At 46.4% G+C, this 19868-nt stretch overlaps 2 protein-coding genes across 2 annotated transcripts; one reads left to right on the top strand and one right to left on the bottom strand.

Moving 5' to 3' along the window:
- Positions 1-798: 798 nt before the first annotated feature.
- LOC127331532 (pectinesterase) lies at positions 799-7755 on the top strand. The gene is made up of 2 exons (XM_051357706.2): positions 799-1890; positions 6990-7755. Exons 1-2 carry the CDS (start codon positions 915-917, stop codon positions 7682-7684), a joined length of 1671 nt encoding a protein of 556 aa, XP_051213666.1. The 5' UTR covers positions 799-914; the 3' UTR covers positions 7685-7755.
- A 414-nt stretch (positions 7756-8169) lies between these two features.
- On the bottom strand, positions 8170-14809 carry LOC127331530 (probable acyl-CoA dehydrogenase IBR3). Its single transcript, XM_051357705.2, has 16 exons — positions 14520-14809; positions 13791-13931; positions 13156-13287; positions 12610-12798; positions 12343-12420; positions 11998-12117; positions 11800-11898; positions 11614-11731; positions 11110-11378; positions 10779-10973; positions 10051-10193; positions 9565-9649; positions 9268-9477; positions 9036-9188; positions 8713-8817; positions 8170-8635 (listed from the first exon to the last, which is right to left on the bottom strand). The coding sequence occupies exons 1-16, from the start codon at positions 14787-14789 to the stop codon at positions 8444-8446; spliced, it is 2499 nt and encodes an 832-aa protein (XP_051213665.1). The 5' UTR covers positions 14790-14809; the 3' UTR covers positions 8170-8443.
- Between the last annotated feature and the right edge of the window lie 5059 nt (positions 14810-19868).

The following is a 19868-nucleotide window of genomic DNA, read 5'->3' on the forward strand; positions in this document are numbered from 1 at the left end:
GACAACAGCGTCGGCGACGGCGTCCTCCGACTATGCTACGAAGCAGCTAAAGCAGCGCGGGGCCGCGACCTATGCTTCCGCCCCGCTTGTCGGCGTCTCGACGACGGTGGCCGGCGTCGACGCCGCTCACAAATCGCCGGTTCTTGGCTGGCGGCGGAGCGGCGGGAGATGTGTGCGAGGGGTTTGTGTTTTGGGAGACAGACAGGCGGGCCAGGGGCGGACAAGGGGAGGACGCGAGCGGCCAACATTCGGCGTCCGCGGCCACGCAAACTCGTCCCAGATTTGGGCCGGGTTTGGATCGTCCCGGACGCCGCGGCCATCCGTTTTAAGGATAGGTCCGCGCGCTGGGCCGCGTTTTTATCCGGCTCGATCCGAACGTGCGGGCGCGGTTTGGGTTGGAGATGCCCTTACTGCCCATCCTGAAATGCTCCTACCACTGCGATTATTAATGTAGTAATAGCCGTTGCTGTTCGTTTGCAGTCTTGCAGCACAGCTCTGTCAATCAGTAATCGCGGGTAGCTGGAGCTTGTTGAAAGCTCTGGTCAGTTCATGAATGCAGATGGCAAAATCAAAAATAAACCATGCGAAAGCTCAAGCAGTAAATCATGTCAGATGGTCCTGAACTCTTGATCACCCTGCAATCATAGGCTCTTCATAGCTCTAGCCTTGCACCGAAAAATTAGTCAGATTCTCTCTTAACAAATGTGAGGCAGACCAAATGCACGAGCATCCCGTTCCGTGCATGACAGCTGAATACGAGCTTCAGTCTGGATAAAATTCGATCAGCATCTATAAAAGTCAGTCAGGCTCCTCCAATCCTCTCACTCGCACCGACGCGCACCGGCCAGTGTCCCTGTCACCTCCGGCCGGCCCCGCTCGCTCCCCCCACAGTGATCCCGCGCTTCCACCACACGATGCCACCTCCGACGACTGCAAGAATCCAGCGACCGGACGCGGCCAAGCTCCTCCTCCTGCTTCTCACATTCCTCTTGGCCCAAAATGCATTCGCCGCCGCCGGCGACGAGGACTCCGAGCACGCGGCGGCCGTGGACCGGCATTGCGCCGGCATGCTGCACCGCGACGTGTGCGTCTCCACGCTGTCCTCCATCCCGGACCTGGCGCAGAAGCCGCTGGGGGACGTGATCTCGGAGGTGGTGGGCCGCGCGGCGTCGGCGGTGCGCGCGGCCGCGTCCAACAGCACGTCCTACCTGTCCCGGCCCTCGCGGCTGCGCACGCGCGACCGGCTCGCGCTGGCCGACTGCGTGGAGCTGTTCGGGCACACGCTGGACCAGCTCACCACGGCGGCGGCCGAGCTCTCCTCGACCAACCGCTCCGCGGAGGAGTCGGTGGCGGGCGTGCAGACGGTGCTGTCGGCGGCCATGACCAACCAGTACACCTGCCTGGACGGGTTCGCCGGCCCGTCGGCCGAGGAGGACGGCCGCGTCCGGCCATACATCCAGGGCCGCATCTACCACGTCGCGCACCTCGTGTCCAACTCGCTCGCCCTGCTCCGCCGCCTCCCGCAGCGCCGGCGAGGCCGTGAGGCGTTCGAGGAGTATGGCCCCGTGCGGCGCGGCGGGTTCCCGTCGTGGGTGTCGTCCGGGGACCGGAGGCGGCTGCAGGGCTTCCCGGGCACGGTGCCCGACCTGGTGGTGGCCAAGGACGGGAGCGGGAACTTCACGACGGTGGGGGAGGCGGTGGCGGCGGCGCCCAACAACAGCGCGACGCGGTACGTGATCCACGTCAAGGCCGGGGGATACTTCGAGAACGTGGAGGTCGGGAGCGAGAAGACCAACATCATGCTCGTCGGCGACGGCATGTGGAGGACCGTCATCAAGGCCAGCCGCAACGTCGTCGACAACTACACCACCTTCCGCTCCGCCACCCTCGGTACGTCGTCGTCAACTCGAATGCTTGTTACCTAGCTCGCACGTGCTGCTCTGGTAGCTCCACTTCATCACTTGCCACTCCAGTGCTAGACAAGAGTCGAGTTACTGCTATCCCTGCTCACCACGAGCCGCTGTCGGCGCGCCGACGCCGACGCCGGCATGGCCACCCACCGGAATAGTGACGTAATGCACGCGCGCGCCTAGCTTGGTCGTTTGCGTCAGATCCGAGCTCGTGAGCGAGCGTCCGTGGTACATTTTGTCACGAGTGTCATCGTGGTCATTGATCAGGTAACGAGGGGGAACAGGGCATGGTTCTTTTACTCTTCTTGGATTGGAAAGTACCGTACTAGGTGCAGCAACCGGACCACCTGTGACTAGTTACAGACAAATACCTGGATTACATGATTGAGATCACCGGACTGATATACTTGGTGCCTACCATTCAGATAAAAAATATAAAATTGGTGCCATTCGGACTGCATTATTATTGTGCTAGTTCACCACGAGCTCATCAACGTGTCGACCAAGAATTAAATTAGTTGTAGATTATAAAACCGCACGAGAATTACACGTGGATGTGCAATTGCATATGTTTTCTCCCCGTTGGACTTCAAATTGGGTGACCGGGGTTTTAGGTCGAACTGCTGTGTACCGTTATCGGTTCTGAAACAATCTTCTTTAGCGCAAACTTGATCCTGCCAGTACCGTTATCGGTTCTGCTACTGTGTTAGAGAGCACGGTCCTTGATCCTTGGCATTTGCAGTTATACAGCAGCCCGGGAATTAGGTAAGGTATATGGTGGGTGAGCCATGAACGTGAGCGGCAGAATTGGTAATGGAAATGTGAGCAAGCTCTGCCGGTGTGTGGCCGCAACACCGCAGGACGAGATCGGGGAGGGCAGCAGAACCCGATTCTATGATCTGACCGCATTCAACAGCCACTACCACAATGGGCGACCAATTATAGCACGATGGAGTGCTTTTTGGGGGGGCGCTTCGATCTCCTTTTCCACTTCTCATCTTTTCATGTCTTGTGCCGAGCTCTGATCTGGTCCCCGTCGATCGGAGTGCGGGTTGGATGGCCCCAAACTCATGTGTTTTTGTAGGCACCGACATGTAGATTCGGTTGCGATTTGCGAAAGGTTAGCACCCGATCCAGTGGAGTACAACAGCTAGCCGTGAGCATGCCTCAAACTGGTATAAGAGCACATGCACGGAAAAATCCGGTTTAAACCTGGGTGCATGTGAACTCAGGTTGAAAATGCATTTTTCAAATGTTAAAAAATTCTAAAATAAAAATAACCGGGTATGTACGTATGTACCATGTGTGCGTAGAAAGTTTTCGCGGAGAAAACACTTTTTTATTTCAGAATCTAAAAAAGACAAAATACGTCACATATATACTGCTATATAGCCTTGCAAAATTTCACTTTTTTGCCGAGACAAAATAAAAGGTTTTTTCGTCACGAAACTCATGTCCAGGGCACATATTTGAGATCATCTGGGAAATCATTTTGTGTTTCGATTTTTAAAACATGTTTTGACATCACGAACGGAACTTTTCAAAAAGTGGGTTCACATGCACCCATGTTCTATCTATGCAGTCTCTGCATGCACGCCTCTAAGAAAAAAAAACTCACAAAGCGAGGATGTCCTTCCCCTGAAAAAGAAACACTCGAGAACGAAAGGGGGGGTCCACTTCCACCTCTCCTCCCACCGCTCTTGCTCTCTCCCCTTGGTAGCCACACAAACTTTACCGGGCCGCCCCCGACTCCTATCCGGTGGCGCTGCCGGCCGGAGATGGAGAAGGGGGGCGCCGGAGTAGCTAGGGTAGTTAGTAGTATTGGCCATGTGCCAGTAGTGGGCTTTTTGCCCGGTAGTTGGAGGCGAGCATCACGTCTTGGCGCCCAGATCTTGTCTGCTTCAGGGTCTCTCTCTCTTCTAGAGATAGGGTGTGGAGCTGGAGATGATGAGGGAAACCACCGTCTCCCTAAATAAAGAAGTGGTTGCTGGCCAGCTTCTAGCGATAGGGTGTGGAGCTCCTCTGTTCTTCCTGGCCGGCCGAGGTGGCGAGGAGGAGGGACGGTGGGACGCCAATCATCCAGGAACTTCGGTACCTCCGGCCGACCGTGGTGGCGAGGAGAGGCGAAGCAGCCCCTGGATGGCCCTGGCGTTCAGTGGTGGTCTTTGCCCTCCAGCGGCGGGGGCAGTTTGTTCAAAGCAGCGGAGGAGACATGTCGCGTCCCTTCCTCTTTCAAGTTATCGAGGTGATGGCGTTAGGGATGAAGGTTGTCCTCAATCTGTGTCTCTTCCTTCTGTTCCGGGGATCGACGAAGAGCAGGCTTGGCCTTGCCCTTCTCAAGCTGCAGTTCATGGTGAATCCAAGCTTCGCGCGAGACGAAGCTATCCGCGGCAGAAAAGGCCGCTTTGTGCTCGACAGAGTTTCAGCCTCTACTTCCCAGAGACCAAGAAGTCCAAGGGGAAGATCTACTGCCACGACGCCGGACCAAGTGGTTTGTCCCCGGCGTTGGGGTGTCCGTTCTGTGGCGGAGCAATTCGACGGCAAGTTCCATCAAATGCGGTGCAGAGCTTGGAGGACCTGATGGCTTTTTCCATATTTTTTCTAGGGTCTCTTCTGTAAAAGCTCAGTCCTTATCCAGAATCCCCATGATCTGTAGGGGCTTTTCTGTAATATGTAACCACCGTTTCGTTAATACAAGCAGCTTCTAGGGTCTTCGGACCCTATCCCCGTTCAAAAAAAAAAGAACAAAAAAAATACTCCCTCCATTCCGTAATTGCTATCGCAGATTTAATGTACTGTATTTATTCGTGTTTTTTTCCATTACCCAAATTGACCAACAAACGGTAGCAATAAGTAACGTATAGAACTTATTCCCACGGGGCCAAAAAGCATGAAACCAAGTTACACACTGCCAGCCAAACAGAACAAGGAATCAACTTGGTTCCAAAAATAGAGCCAATACACGCACCCCAGATAACCTTAGCAGCGGAACAAGAAAGGAATAAGATACATCTAAATTTGGACAAGAATTATAGAACAGAGGGGGAATGATGTATTGTTCAAGCTGAACAACCCGTGATGCTGCAAGCCAAGGTACAAGAGCAAGCGGACACTGCCACACTGGTCGTATCGACTGATGTAGAAAGAAGCGTGCCATGGCCTATCCGGCCTCGTCCAGCACGCGCGTTCTTTTGGGGTTTGTCTGGTTGCTCCATCACATGGAAACACGCGTTTTGGAACAGGAAAGTGGGCGACAATGCATGGGCGCACAACGAGCATCGCTTGCTACGGGAAAATATCTAGTGATACCACACCTCACATGATACCATGATACCACTTCACAAAATTCAAATTTCTATGTGATAAAAAAATTTACAATAAATTTGTGGTTGTTCACAAGATGTGTGTTTACATTGTCTAGAATTTTCATATACAAATTTAAAATACACAAAGAGAAACAAAAAAGAGAAATGTTGTGTGAATAGTGGCATTTTGTGTTTTTGTCTTTATGTGACACTATTCATGCTAGATTTCTCTTTTTTGTTTCTCTAAGGATATTTTGAATTTGGTTATGAAAGTTACAGGGTATGTAAACACACAACTTGTGAACACCCAAAATTTTGGTTCCGAATTTTTTGACACTTACAATTTAAATTTTGAAGAGTGGTATCATGGTATCAAATAAGGAGTGGTATCACTAGATATGTTCTCCGCTTGCTACATTTGCTAGGACGATATTCTTGCTTGCTAGCTATACACAGGGCAGCAGCCTTAATGGCTCCGTCCCCGAATGTAGCAGCACGCGATGTGGTTGGCACGGCACTGTCGTCGTCCATGGTGTCGGTATGGAGACAATGCACATCCACTCACTTGACTGGTACCCTCACATGCACCTGTACCTCGCATTCATTCATGGCAACCACGCCAGCTACGTACCACACCTTGCATCGATGATCGATCATAGGCAGATGACAACATAGTACCAGTAGAAACAATCTAGACTTCATAAAGCTTTCATGCTTTGGTCGGTAGATCGATGGCAAACATTACTAAGCTCAGCGTGGCTAACATCTTTTTCAAGACAGGGGTAGCCGTTTCCGTTACTGCATGGCGAAAATACAAAGTCTTACATAAACACACACACGGGGAAGAGGACAGCATTTGAAAGAGCTCATCATCGAGCATCTACTACGGAGGAAAACCTACTGGCATCAAGGTTAAGCTACAAAAGTTCCAAATATTACAGTTTAACAAGACCAAAGAACCAACATCAAACAAAATAAGCTATTGTTATCCAACGCAAAGATCACGGTCCTTAGATCATCAACGTTAGAGGTCTAGCATCTCGAGAAGTCATTGTCAGATGCATAGCTTAGTTAATCAGCCTCTAAGCCCCAATTCTTAGCCTCCCTCAGCCAGCACATAGTGAAGACTACCACCACAGGGGATTTAATAAGCACATGATTTTCAAATGTTTTCTTACAACTTTGGCTAGGAGCCTCTTTTCCTTCTGCCAAGCTCCCAAAAACAACGTTCCACTTGTTTCTAATGAGCAACACACCGCAACAGTTGGCAAAAAAAAAAAAGATCACCAAGATAAGCATACAGGCTAATCTCTGCCAAAGACTTCTTGGACAAGAACTAGTTCCCAGCCAAGCTCCTAAAGCCCCCACAAACCACTACCACCACTCCATAGGGAAAGAACAAATGATTAGCAAAGAAAAAATTGATTTTCAAAGGCAATGTGGATTTCCAAATCCCTTTATTGTGTGCACCTTTATATGTTACTCTCCAATATTATCTGATAAACTGATCTGTAGAAAACATTTTATTTGCAGTAAGAGACCATGTAACAGCATCATTAGATCTATGCATCTGTGCAATGTTATCTTTAATATTATCCCACTGATTTAGAACCACAGGTGGCACACGCCTCTGGATAGGTGAGTGTAAAAATTCACTTGTAACGCATGAGCAAAAGTCAAATTAAGTCACACTAGTGCTAAGGACTCCCATACTTGTCAAAGAGACCATTCTGTGGCTGGCATCTGTTATGACATGACGCTTATCAATTTGCAGCGGTGGTCGGCGCAGGGTTCCTGGCGCGGGACCTGACGGTGGAGAACGCGGCCGGGCCAAGCAAGCACCAGGCGGTGGCGCTCCGCGTGAACGCCGACCTCTCCGCCTTCTACCGGTGCAGCTTCGTGGGGTATCAGGACACACTCTACGCGCACTCGCTCCGCCAGTTCTACCGCGACTGCGACGTCTACGGCACCGTCGACTTCATCTTCGGCGATGCCGCCGTCGTGCTCCAGAACTGCAACCTCTACGCGCGCCGCCCGGACCCAGGCCAGAAGAACGCCTTCACCGCGCAGGGCCGCGAGGACCCCAACCAGAACACCGGCATCTCCATCCAGGGCTGCAAGGTCGCCGCCGCCGCCGACCTCGTCCCCGTGCAGGCCAACTTCTCCTCCTACCTTGGCCGACCATGGAAGCAGTACTCCCGGACGGTGTTCATGCAGTCGAAGATAGAAAGCCTGATACACCCCAGGGGTTGGCTCGAGTGGAACGGCACCTTCGCGCTCGACACTCTCTACTATGCAGAGTACATAAACCGAGGGCCTGGCGCCGACACGTCGGCGAGGGTCACGTGGCCGGGGTACCGCGTGCTCACCAGCGCCATCGACGCCAGCAATTTCACCGTGCAGACATTCGTCCAGGGCGACCTGTGGCTCAACTCCAGCTCCTTCCCCTACTCGCTGGGTCTCAGATAGGGATTTTTGGTTCCTAGTTCACACGTAATGTAATTGGTCCGTCTGGAATAAAGGTGGTTCATGTACCTCAAGGTTCTTTGCCCAGAAATTGTGCATCAGGTTTGGCCTCTCAGAGATAACATCTACAGTGGCCGAAGGACAGAGCTCTTATTGTGGTCATCTGGATCGACTCTACTGCACACCAAAAAAAAACTGCTAACGCAAATGTTCAAATATGGTAATGTAAACTGGTAGGGCTGGTTTCTTTACAACAGGACAAACATTGATCATGTGCGCATAGTCTTATGGAGAAATAACAACGGAATGGACAGTGGCAAACAGGAAGTGTAATGGGTCTGTCTGGAATAAGAGCGGTTCATGTACCTCATGTTGTTTGCCCAAAAATTTTGCATCAGGTTTGGCTTCCAAGGGTAGCTCTTATTGTGGTCATCTAGCTCGCCTCTACTGCACACCGAAAAAAGATTGCTAGTGCAAATGTTCAGATCTGGTACAGTAAACTAGTGTTCAGATCTGTAATTCTCATGTAACTGTACGGGTAGGGTTGGTCTCTTTACAACAGGACGAACATTAATCATGTGTGCACAGTCTTATGGAGAAATAACAACGGAACGGACAGGGGCAAACAGGAAGTGTACATCCAGGAATCTAACACCACTTATTCACCATTCTATCTACCTGTGGCTGTGACGCCATCCTTTACTGACCTTTTCCAGATGTTCCTTGCCCCTTTTTTTATTGAATCTGGACATCGTCCTGATCTTACAGCCTTGCCCTCTGCAGCTCCAGTTTCGCGATTGTGCCAAGATGGACTTCATCAGGGCCGTCTGCGATCCGCAGTGTCCTAGCGGTTGCCCATAGATGTGATAGGGCCGTGTCCGATGAGACACCAGCTGCACCATGGACTTGCATTGCCATGTCGAGCACTTTCAGGGCCATATTTGGAGCTGCCACCTATATGAGGACCAGATTCACTCAAATTTTGGTTGCTTGTATGACTAAAAGGAAGTGCACTTTGCTGAATTATTTACCTTGGCCATTGCGAGGATCCCACGGGCTTTCTTGTTCCCATGCCGGTCAAGTTGATCGGCTGCTTCAAGCACCAAAAGCCTAGTTTGTTCCAGTTCTATCCGACACTGGATTTCATATCCATGTTAGTACAACACACACAAAAAAAGCAAGGAAAGAAACAATGAAGTGCAGAAACTGAAATGCCTCTAAACAAAGGGGTAAGTTAAACAAACGAATTGATAACTAACTCATGTGGCATGTAGCTTCTGTGAAATAGACACTTCTGTTTACCAAACCATGGGTTTGTAAATGAACCCTATACAAGCAGTCAAAAAGGTCATACCTTTGCAAGGTCTGATTGAAAGGAGCCATGTTGTGCAATCCTCTTTCCAAATGCCGTCCTACTTAAGGCCCTCTCAACCATCATATCCATGCCACGTTCTGCTGCTCCTATTAGTCTCATGCAATGATGTAATCTTCCAGGACCTAGTCTTCCCTGCCAACCATCTTAAATATGACAAAGAATGTACATATTATCACAAAATGATTAGTGATAACAGAAGATTATTGCTTACTTGAGCAATCTCAAAACCCCGTCCTTCCCCTAGAAGCATATTTGTGGCGGGAACACGCACGTTATCAAAAATAATCTCTGCGTGTCCATGTGGCGCGTCATCGAATCCAAATACTAACAACGGTCTCTTTATCTGCACTCCAGGAGTGTTGATATCCACTAAAATCATTGACTGCTGCTTATGTCTAGGTGCAGAAAAGTCTGTTTTTCCCTGCATGAAACAAGCATCTTCACATTAAAAGAAAAAAAAGTATACAAGACCCATAGTACCACTTTAATGGATAGATGTTATAGTTACCATTAATATCAGGATTTTGCACCTTGGGTCCATAGCACCGCTGGTCCACCACTTCCTGCCATTTATCACATAGAAATCTCCCTGCCTGTCAAGGGAAAAATATTACAAGTAATCAGAAAACTGAAAGTGATGCCATCTGTATAAAGTATAAACTATCAAAAGTTGGGGGAGGGGAAGGAAATATATGCCACGAGGATATTATTATTTTCCTGATAATTCAAAAAAGAAATTGAGGTTTCAACCAACATACCATGTTAATATTTTTGCATGAAAACTAAAAATACCTTTGAGATGACAAAATTAGACGAAAGAAAATGCTAGTTACTGTATAACTAGGATCTGCTAAGCATGTCATTTGCAATTATATGATACGCCTTGACAAGGTAATAGCTTGTAACTAAAGAGATACGAGAGGTTAGGTAATTAAAATATCAACACTTCAACAGCCTATCTTGTTGCCCATAAATATTTTATCCAACTTATTACCTGGATATTGCACATTCTATGTTTGTTGCATCCGAAGATGCAACTTGTGGTTCTGTCATTGCAAATCCCGAACGAATTTTCCCTTCCAATAAAGGAACAAGCCACTGCTTTTGTTGCTCCTTAGTCCCATATCTCAGTAAGACCTATAATGAGATTTTCATATCATAAATCCTCCATATACAAAAGTACTAGCACCAACCATAACAAAGCATTTAAACTGGACATATGTTTCAAGAACCTTCTAAAAATGATTGGCATACTAAGGATGGATCATTTGCTAGGAATAAATAAATAAGTCATCTACATTGCTCTATGCTGGGAAATAGAATAAGAAATCCGACTCTATGATATACATAAAACAGCAGAATCAAGAGGACAACTGCTACTATCATGCTTTATTAAGCAGCATCAATAATTTGCAGATTTTATACAGGCAGATATTTTCAAAACAAGTTTTTTTTAAATGGGGGCAAAATATTTGCACCATTCGATTAGTTAATGAGTTTGACAGAAAGTAAAGCAAATTACAACTGGAACTACTCTTCTGCATTGTTTAACTCAAATGGTTGGCATCCGCAGTAACCCAAAGTTGTGATTCTCTCTTAATCTTGTCGAGAATGATCACATGTTTGTTGTGAAAGACCCGTGCATTGCGCTCATTCCAAAATTTCAAAGCCATTTCTCCAAAATATGCTTGTCTATAAATAACCATAATGAATCTGTTTTACCTCCATATTGCCCGTATCAGGTGCACCACAGTTAAATATTTGTGGAGCCCAAACTGAACGGCCCATTATCTCACATAAATATCCATACTCAAGATTTGTGAGACCCGCGCCTAGCAAAAGATCATCCGAGCTTCCAGGAGATATATGAGATCGGTCCTCAAGTAGTAGCTCTCTTGCTCTGGCTGCACTATCAAGCTGCAAATCAACCATTTTAATCAGCATTGAATCCAGCATAAAATAGGTGCACCTTACATTACTAAAGTAAGAAACAAAGCTCTTATTTTTCTGGATCAGGTAAATATGAAAGGTGTCAAAAGAAAACAGAAAGTACCGGAATAAACAAGTTCCACAGTCCCTCCTGTTTTGCTAATACTTTCAAATTTTCTTCTTCTGGATGAATTGTCCACCGTGAGGTTGATTGTGCATGTTTGTATAACTCATCCTCCTTGGGGTATATACGATCTTTCATAAACTTCATTATTTTTTTCCGTAGCTGCATAACCTTTTCGTTAGGAACAAATCTGCCTTGACCATTTGTCAAAGCTGAACCTTCCTGCTCACTGTGGAACTCTTGCCTTGGAGCTTTCAAGACATGCATACCTGATTATTAAAAGCAAAGGTTGGTCAGTTAACAAAATTTAAATACATTAGAGTTTACAAGAAAAAGCATTGTTCCTAAAAAGGAATAAAGGATCATAACCACATTTTCCATCTCTTTGCAAAGCAATTTATTTGAAAACGGCAACAAGGTTAACATAAAGAGCGAGCATATCCACAAAGCACATTAAACCATGAGGCAGGAGGCTGTTGAGATGATGCTAGGAAATAGAATTACCTGTAGCAGGTGGTTGTTGAAGGACATTTTCTCGATTTATGTAATCCCAGGCACAGTCAACCATAACATTACCAGCCTTGCCAGCAAATTTAGCACGCTCGCCACCTGAAGCATTACCCTGCGTGACAGCTCAAATAAATTAGAATATAAGAACATAAACATATTTCCAGAGTTAAAGACAAGTACCATAGTCCATCTGTGATATACTCCTGCATAGATAGATGCCCCTCGAAACAGTGAAAAGGCAACATAAAACTTCCAATTTGCTGCAGGCCAGGCTCTTGCCTGAGGAAAGTTTCGAAAGAAAGCAAAGGATAATAAGCAGTGAGTAAGAGGGGAGTATTTATCGAGCCAGTGTCAAAATGCAAACAATACAGTGCTTACAGATATAGAACAGTACACAGATAGGTACTCTTCCAGTTGAGGAATGCCATCTGGAATGCTGGGACGCTCAAATCCTCTATAGGAAATATTTTCAGTGGGTGTTGAATCAATAATATAGGTCTGCGAGGATAAATGATAATTACTTTAGCTAAACCATGGTTAGCGAAAGGTGCGATAATGCCCAATGAGTACAGCTGAGCTAACATGATAATCTGAAGAGCTAGAACTGTTACTTAGATAGCATGCAAATCACAGAAGAAATCTTGCTGTAAATAGGTGAATGATGCCTAACAATACTGTGTATAAGAAAATATCTCACATTTAAAAAAAACATATATTTCATACCATACAGTTGTAGGCAACATCACTCATCTGATTCCCCAAAGTAGATAGTTCCCAATCAAGTACACCGATTACCCGATCCTGTAGAGAAACATAAGCGATCATCATACGGAAGATTTAAACTATGTAAAGTACTCTCTTCGTCCCATAATATAAGATGTTATTACAACCAATATAGGAGTATATTGGTTGTAGTAACATTCATATATTATGAGACGGAGGGAGTAGTTAGGAGGTTACATAAACCTTTGAGATGCCAAAAATACAAACCTCTGTTGGATGAAATACAAGGTTATCAATACGATAATCACCATGAACAAGGCCAGTTCCAAATCCTGTCGATGAATCTTCTTCTGGTACATTATCCTTCAACCAACGAATTAGATCAAGCATCTTTTGATAACGAGCAGGTTTTCCATCACCAGTTGACTGAAGATACTGTCTTTCCCATCTTTGTACCTGAACCAGGAAAAAGTAACCATTATTCAGAATGTGACAACTAGAATTTATTTTAATTATTTGAACTCAGATGATCAACTTAAGTTGTAACAGCTGGGAACACGCAGTCCAAAGAGCAAGTGTTTGTGAAAAAAAAAGCACATTTGCTAGCAGAGCTCTTAATCAGCTCAACGCACTTAACGAATAAGCTGGTTAGATCAATGCGAATTTAAGTATCGGTAAGCTAGAAGTCATACGTAAGTGTAATAATAGTTTGAGTTGCAGTCTAGCGGGAAAACAAGTTTGTTTGACTTTTGTCCTTAGAAGACAGCCAGAAAGGGGGAGGGAGTGTAATGGTAAATACTAGATAAGGCCTACTTGTCTTTTGCAATAATTGTCTCTTTTCCCATACTTCTGCAGTCCAACTGCAGAGACATCTACTTTGTGTACATCAGCCAAAGTTTTTGCTGCAGCAAAGTATATAGACTTCCTTTTAGCTGGACTTATTCCCTGCATACAAAAAGGGCAAAGAAATTATCATGAATAAAATCGTTGTTGGCCGCAAACAAAATGAATATAAACGTTGCCAATTTGATACATTTATTTCCATGAAATAGGAATATGGGAACTTTCATCTGGGCTCCTAGAAAAACTCTAAATGTTTTAGAGGAAGAGGGGTTTGAAAATTGGCATTGCCTTTTAGTGTTTGTGATTACTCTAAGTCTTGTAGGTTTGAACAAATGAGTAAATGACTAAGGCTGATAGCTGTCAGTCCAATTCTAAGACTGGCCTTCTTTATGTTCCCATACATTGCACACAAGAACAATTACACTGTCTATTTTGCTACAACTTCGATCCACTATCATAAGCTAGAGGAATGTCTGGTGATAGGCAAATATTGTTCAAATTCTGCACGGAAACATTACCAACTAACTGAGTATAAGTGAGGTTGATGAACTGTTCAGTGAATCTGCAGAGTTAGCAAGACCAAGAACACACAATAAAGAGCGTACCGGTAACGTGCTATCAAGATACAGTACTCCTTCCAGGTACTCCATTATGTAGAAAGGGGTTCCAATCACACTTGGATCGGTGCAGAGGCAGTAGACCTTAGGTACAGGAACATCCGTGTAAGCGCCTAGAGCTTTGAGAACCTGCTTTCCATATCAAAAACAACTCAGGGAGTAAGTTCACGACACTTCTCAGAAGGAAACAACGGCATATAAGAAGCATTTCGCATCAACATATTTAGTATCTCTCGATATTAATAAATTCCTTTTATCAAAAAAAAGATGGGGTAATTTAAACCCTCCTTCACCACCTAGTTACAAGATAAAATATCAGAGCTGGTCTGATGAGTGATAAGTGCAAGTAAGTTCCTAAATTATTCAGAAGCTAGAGTGTTGAAGATGCTCTGCATGAGCACGAAACTAGATTTTCTAGTTAGCAGCAACCATGCAGGCTTTGTAATGAGTTTGCATGAGCAAGTGCAATCAGTGGAAGCATCCTTAACTTTGGAAGTAAACGTTGATTCTACTGTAGCACTGAAAAACACATAGCCCCTGGATTCGGAGGTATCCTGAACTCCGACTACCATTTCAGATCGAGCCCAGGGTCGAACCAGAGAAGTCCAGACAAACTAAATTATGCCGGTGAACGGAACATCTGAAACAGCAAGCCTAACAAACAGTTGACTGATTGAGCAGCAGCAGCGAAGCGGGCGGGGGAGGATCTGTCCGGACCTGGAACTCGCGCTCGACGGCGTGGGCGGACTGGAGGATGGCGCCGGCGGGCTTCTTCCGGAGCACGTAGCGCCGGGTCTCCGTGGCGGAGGCGGCCCGGAGGCAGTAGGTGGGGTTGGACTGGCCGTGGCCGAACTGCGTGAGCGCCAGCGCCGGCGCCGGGGCCGGGAAGCCCCGCACGTGCGCGGCCGCGTAGCGCAGCAGCGCCGCCTCGTCCAGCGCCTGCGCCGGGTCGACCGGCCGCAGCAGGTCCGAGGTCGGCGTCGCCATGGGTGGACTGCCGGCGGAGGGGAACGGGAGTAGTGGTGTTTCCTTTTTTTGGTTTTGCTATTTGTTGGGCGAGGATTTGATGACGAATGGCCTGTCGCCGGCCTGCACGGAGTTGCGTGCGCCTCGAAGATATCGGTGTAGTAATGTAGTATCTCGTTCCGTCTGAAATGTCGAGCGTGCTATGTAACGCCATGTCCTGATCGGACTCAGCTTCTTTCTCTTTTTTTCTGAACATAAAAGGATGTTCTTATTACTGAAGCACATTCTATAGAGAGGAGCATCAAGGGATTCATGCTAGCAACAGAGAGGAACATAAACACCTGACGGTTAAAGATCTGTTATAGAGCCTAGTTGTTAAACGAGCCTGATGATGTGCTTTCACATTGCAGCTCCTGGGCACATGACTGATCATGTTTGCCTAAAAGGAATCGCTAGATTGAATAGCTGCAATTATGGGCCTGATCAGTGGACAGTGGCCTGGGTAGCTACAATATTAGTTTCATCTGTTGCAGATGTTAAGACAGAGTTGTCCGTGTAGAAGCGAGGCTCATATATATCTCAGCAAATTTGATGGCCAGGAAAAGCTTGAAGTGGAGACACCGATGGTGAAGACATGCCTAAAATGTGCGTCTGTTTGCAGTGTTGGTTGTGCTCCATTTGAATGTAGATAACTACGCCTGCTAGAGCTGAGTGAGCACCTTGCTCCAGCTTCCAAGCTGCGTCATACGAAATGGCTTCACCTCTGAACCATGAGCACCGAGTGGTAAGCTTGTTGCAGGTTTTGTTGATCTTCAGAGTAGCTTGTAGCCTCCAGTTGTGCTCCCTACATTATAGCATTTGAAACAACGAAAACAGGGGAGGGCTAGAACGTTTTCTATTAAAAAGAAGACAGACATTTCTTCCTTTCCACAAACACCACAGGAAGGTGTATAGCCTTCTTTGATTAATCTAGGGAAAGATAGCCCAGCTTGAATTAAATCAGGAATGTTATGGTGCATGACAACGGGAGTTTCAGTTCAAATGTACCAAGAATGACAATACCAAGCTGCTTTAGAGAAATGGCAAAAAAAAAAAAGGTGCATATCATCCTCCACACAAACCACACCTCGAAAATTCATGTTTATATGTAAACAGTGCTCTACACAGGAGCCTCCAAGCAAAGGTTTGGACTAGAGGCGCCATAGATGTATCCTGCCAGACATGGTTAAGTTAAGAGATAATTTGTGGTGAAACTACCTTGGGTGACCGAAAGAGATAGATTGTTAAAGCAATGCTTGTAGGCGCTCTTGGAGGTGCATTCGCCTGCAAGGGTTAATTTCAAAACCAACGTATCTTTTTTATTTGAGTTTATAATTACAGTATGAAGAATAGAGTTGGCAACGTGAGGACTAAGAGCATCCCCACTCGTTGGCACTCCCCACGCCCAAATCCGGCGAAATTTTCGTCCGGATTGGAGGAAGATTTGGCGTGGGGAGGAGTAGTTTCCCAGTCGTGTGCTCCCCAAGCGGCGTTTCTTGGGGAAAAAGAGGATGGCTCGGGGAATCCGGACGAAAGAGGAGACACGTGGGCGTGGGCGGTTGGTTTAGCTTCATCCGGAGTCCCCGGGAGACCCCCGGGAAACCGAGGATGGCATGGGGAGTCCGGACGAAAATAGGCTCAAATCCGACCAAAACGAGGAACCGGGGGCCTGACTGGGCCGTTTTTCGCCGTCCGGATGAAAAAAAGTGGTCGTGGGGGGCTTCTCGGGGAGACTAGTGGAGATGCTCTAAATAAGGATCAAATCAGATCTGCATTCCAAGCCTTTTAATTAGCTATCCAAAGATCTTTCACTATATCATGATAAACAAAATGTGAGATTTGTATATTTAGATTATCATAAATGTTTTTCCACTCTGAGAACCAAGGGGAGCTCCATATAGTACTACTCCCACAAAGTATTTGGTAAAAGGCAGCTGAAATTAGGAGAGACTGTACCTTGAGTATTGCAGTCCTTGATGTCCAAAAAAACAGATGAATGTGTCATGGTGATACTTTGCTCTAAGGGCCGATCAAGGCAAGTTGACTTTGAGGTTATTTTGCTAGTCTCTAGGCTGCTGAGAGAATGAGCCCTTGGTTCATTGCATAGTCCACCAATTTTTTTTCTATGCTAATGTCAACCCATGCATAAGCTCTTTGTAGTAGATTTTTCTTTGACACTTGTCCACCAACAATTCCTTATAATAGCTATAAGTCTTGTAAGAAATTTCTTCGAGAAAAGAATGTTTTGACATATAATAGAATGGTATAGAGGTAAAGACATATTTAATAAGGGTAGACCTAGCCTATTTGCTTTGTAGGCTATTATTTTTATTTGAATTTATCATAAATAAAGTTGTATGCTACGGATCTGTCCTTTGTTTAAAGAATAAGAGGGTGTCCAAGATAGATGGTGTTACTATCCAAGTCCGGAACCTCAAAGATTTGCTTGATGTCTTGATTCATCTGCATAGTTACATTTTTTGCTTAATAAAATAGAAGATTTATTCCAATTTGGTACTTGACATGAGGCTTGACAAAATTCATTAAAAATATTAGAGATAGTCGAAGCTTCCTAAATATTTGCCTTGCCACAAACCAGCAAGTCATCAGCATAGAGGAGGGAGTGAATCGGAGGGCAGCTTGGTCGATTAGACTTAGCTTCGGTGACGCTGTGAAGCAAAGTCACTAAGGCTCAACATCCTAAGCATTTCGTTCTAGATCCGATTTATCAAATTTACCTAAATTTGTATGATTGTATCTAGAAATTTTAAAGTGTGTAAATTAAATTTAAAAAGATCCAATAAATTCTAAATGTTTCGTTGTACATTCTGATACTTCAATCCTCCCACGCTGCCACGGGAAGTTGGTGCTGGGCTAAGCCAAGCAACCGACGACTGGGGCTTGGCCTTTGCTCCTTCAGTGTAGCTACTCTCGCAGTCATGTGGCTTCGGCAACAACGACCTGCTTGGTGCAACGACGGCAACGAGCTATGCGGGTTCTTCATGCCGGTAGAAAATTAGGCCCCGTTTTTCGCAAACCCGCGAAGAATTCATCTATTAAAGGGCGGGTATGTGAAATTTTAATACTCATTATCTAAAACGGAGATGTTGAATAAAAGGCCAATGGACAAGATGGGGTGTCTTCGAGCAAACCAACCTTACCCAGGGACAAGATGGGGTGTCTTGGTCCCTAGAACCCTCTGGGTGCTTCTCGGTTCGATCCATGTACCTGAAGTTGGCCCAAGGGGCGTCTGTTGCTCACTTCCGAGAGGTGTGGTCGGCCAGGATCCCGCTTAAAAACAAGATCTTTGCTTGGCAGCTGGTGCTCGGCAAGCTTCCCACAGCCATCAACATTGCTTCCAGGCAGGGGCCTGGCAATGGATGTTGCAAGCTGTGTGGTAGACCGGAAGATGAGTCGCATATTTTCTTCACGTGCTCTCCAGCGGTGTTTGCCTGGAGCGTTACCCGCCAACTGCTGGACTGCAGCTGGTGCCCCGCTAACTTTGCCCAGTTTTTCGCTATCGTCTCTAGTCTGTCGGGTAGATTTAGACGATGTGTGTGGCTGCTGTTCATTGCTCAATCCTGGGCTCTTTGGCTTTTTAGAAACAAGATGACCATTGAGTCAAAATTCATGAAACACCCAGCTAACATTATTTTCAAAACTATGCTGTTTCTTCAGATGTGGTTGCCGCTAGCAAGGCCCCTGGATCGTCCCTGGCTCGAGCACGCGGTGGCAGAACTAAAGCGGCTGCACGACGCAACTAGCCCAAGAAGACCTGATCCTGACGCATGATGCTGCTCCCGTAGCCTTATTTGCTTTCCCGCCTGCGTGGCGTTTGTTGTTGCTTTTATCTTGGCCGAAGCTGTAGTGCCGCAGCATGTATCTCTGAATCCTGTTGAACCTGAGGGCTTTATTAATTTAAAGTCGGGCAGGCCATGCCTTTTATCTAAAAAAAAAAATAAAAGGCCAATGCATTATTGTTAGCCATTATCCCCCATTGTATATATTTATATGCATATGCATTGGTATTTTTTATGGATTCCACGGAGATGATTAAGCAAGATCAACGCGCTACCCCGCTACAGGAAGCTCAAATGTGTTAACAAAAAAAGGCTACACATACCTCTTCCTAGAAAAACTAGACCTTCCGACACCCTCAAGCGGCGTGTCATCCAGCGAAGCTTAGAAGAAGGTGATTAGAGTTGTTGATAGAAATTGGATGTGCCAGATTGGTTGCCGGAAGATCCACTACGATAAGCAGTAGTGCACGACATGGAACCCTCGTGCAAGACTTCTTTATCCTCCCGATCTTCGGTTGTAATATTGTGTTTAGTGTAATATATACATATATTTTTAGTAATATTTGACATATGATACTGATATGTAGCATTTTACCACATAGTTTACAAACATTGATTACTATTGTGTGTCAACAATGCAGGATCTGAAATTTATAAAAAATATCATATGAATTTAGCTTCTTAATGAGGAACCTTATCCATGCCCTAAACCAGATGGAAATAGGGGCGAGTCCCCGAATTATCAAATGGGGATGTGGATGAGAAGATACACCCCCGTGGGTAGCAGACCCATTGCCATCCCTACCCGCCGGCTCATCTAGTTTGGCATTGCGGGATCGTGGCTTGCTCCTTAGGCTCTAGTTGTGGTGCTCACCTACAACGATTGAGTGTCTGGCTCCGGCTGATGTGGCGTTGTGGCATGTTGGTCGATCAATTTGGGCGAGCTTGCCCAGATTTGTCTCTACAGCCTGGAGGTGGGGTTGGTGGCAGCTCCAGTGTGTGGCAAACTCGCGATGGTGATGTTGCCCCTATAAAGGTGCACATGACCGCAGGTTTGCGGGTCATCGGTTTGGTCGACAACGTGGCTGGTGGTGGTGGTGGTGGATCGTTTGACTCTGCATGGCTATTTCGGACGGTGATGGCGTATGTAGGTGTTGTAGCCCTCCTTGGTGGAATCGTCTCGTATAGTTCTTTGACATCCACAACCCGTGCCATGTTCTTCGGACGAAAACCTAGACCATCCGCAGGGTTGAGCGGTGTC

This window comes from Lolium perenne, chromosome 2 (assembly GCF_019359855.2).
Source record: "Lolium perenne isolate Kyuss_39 chromosome 2, Kyuss_2.0, whole genome shotgun sequence".
Taxonomy (NCBI): Eukaryota; Viridiplantae; Streptophyta; class Magnoliopsida; order Poales; family Poaceae; genus Lolium; species Lolium perenne.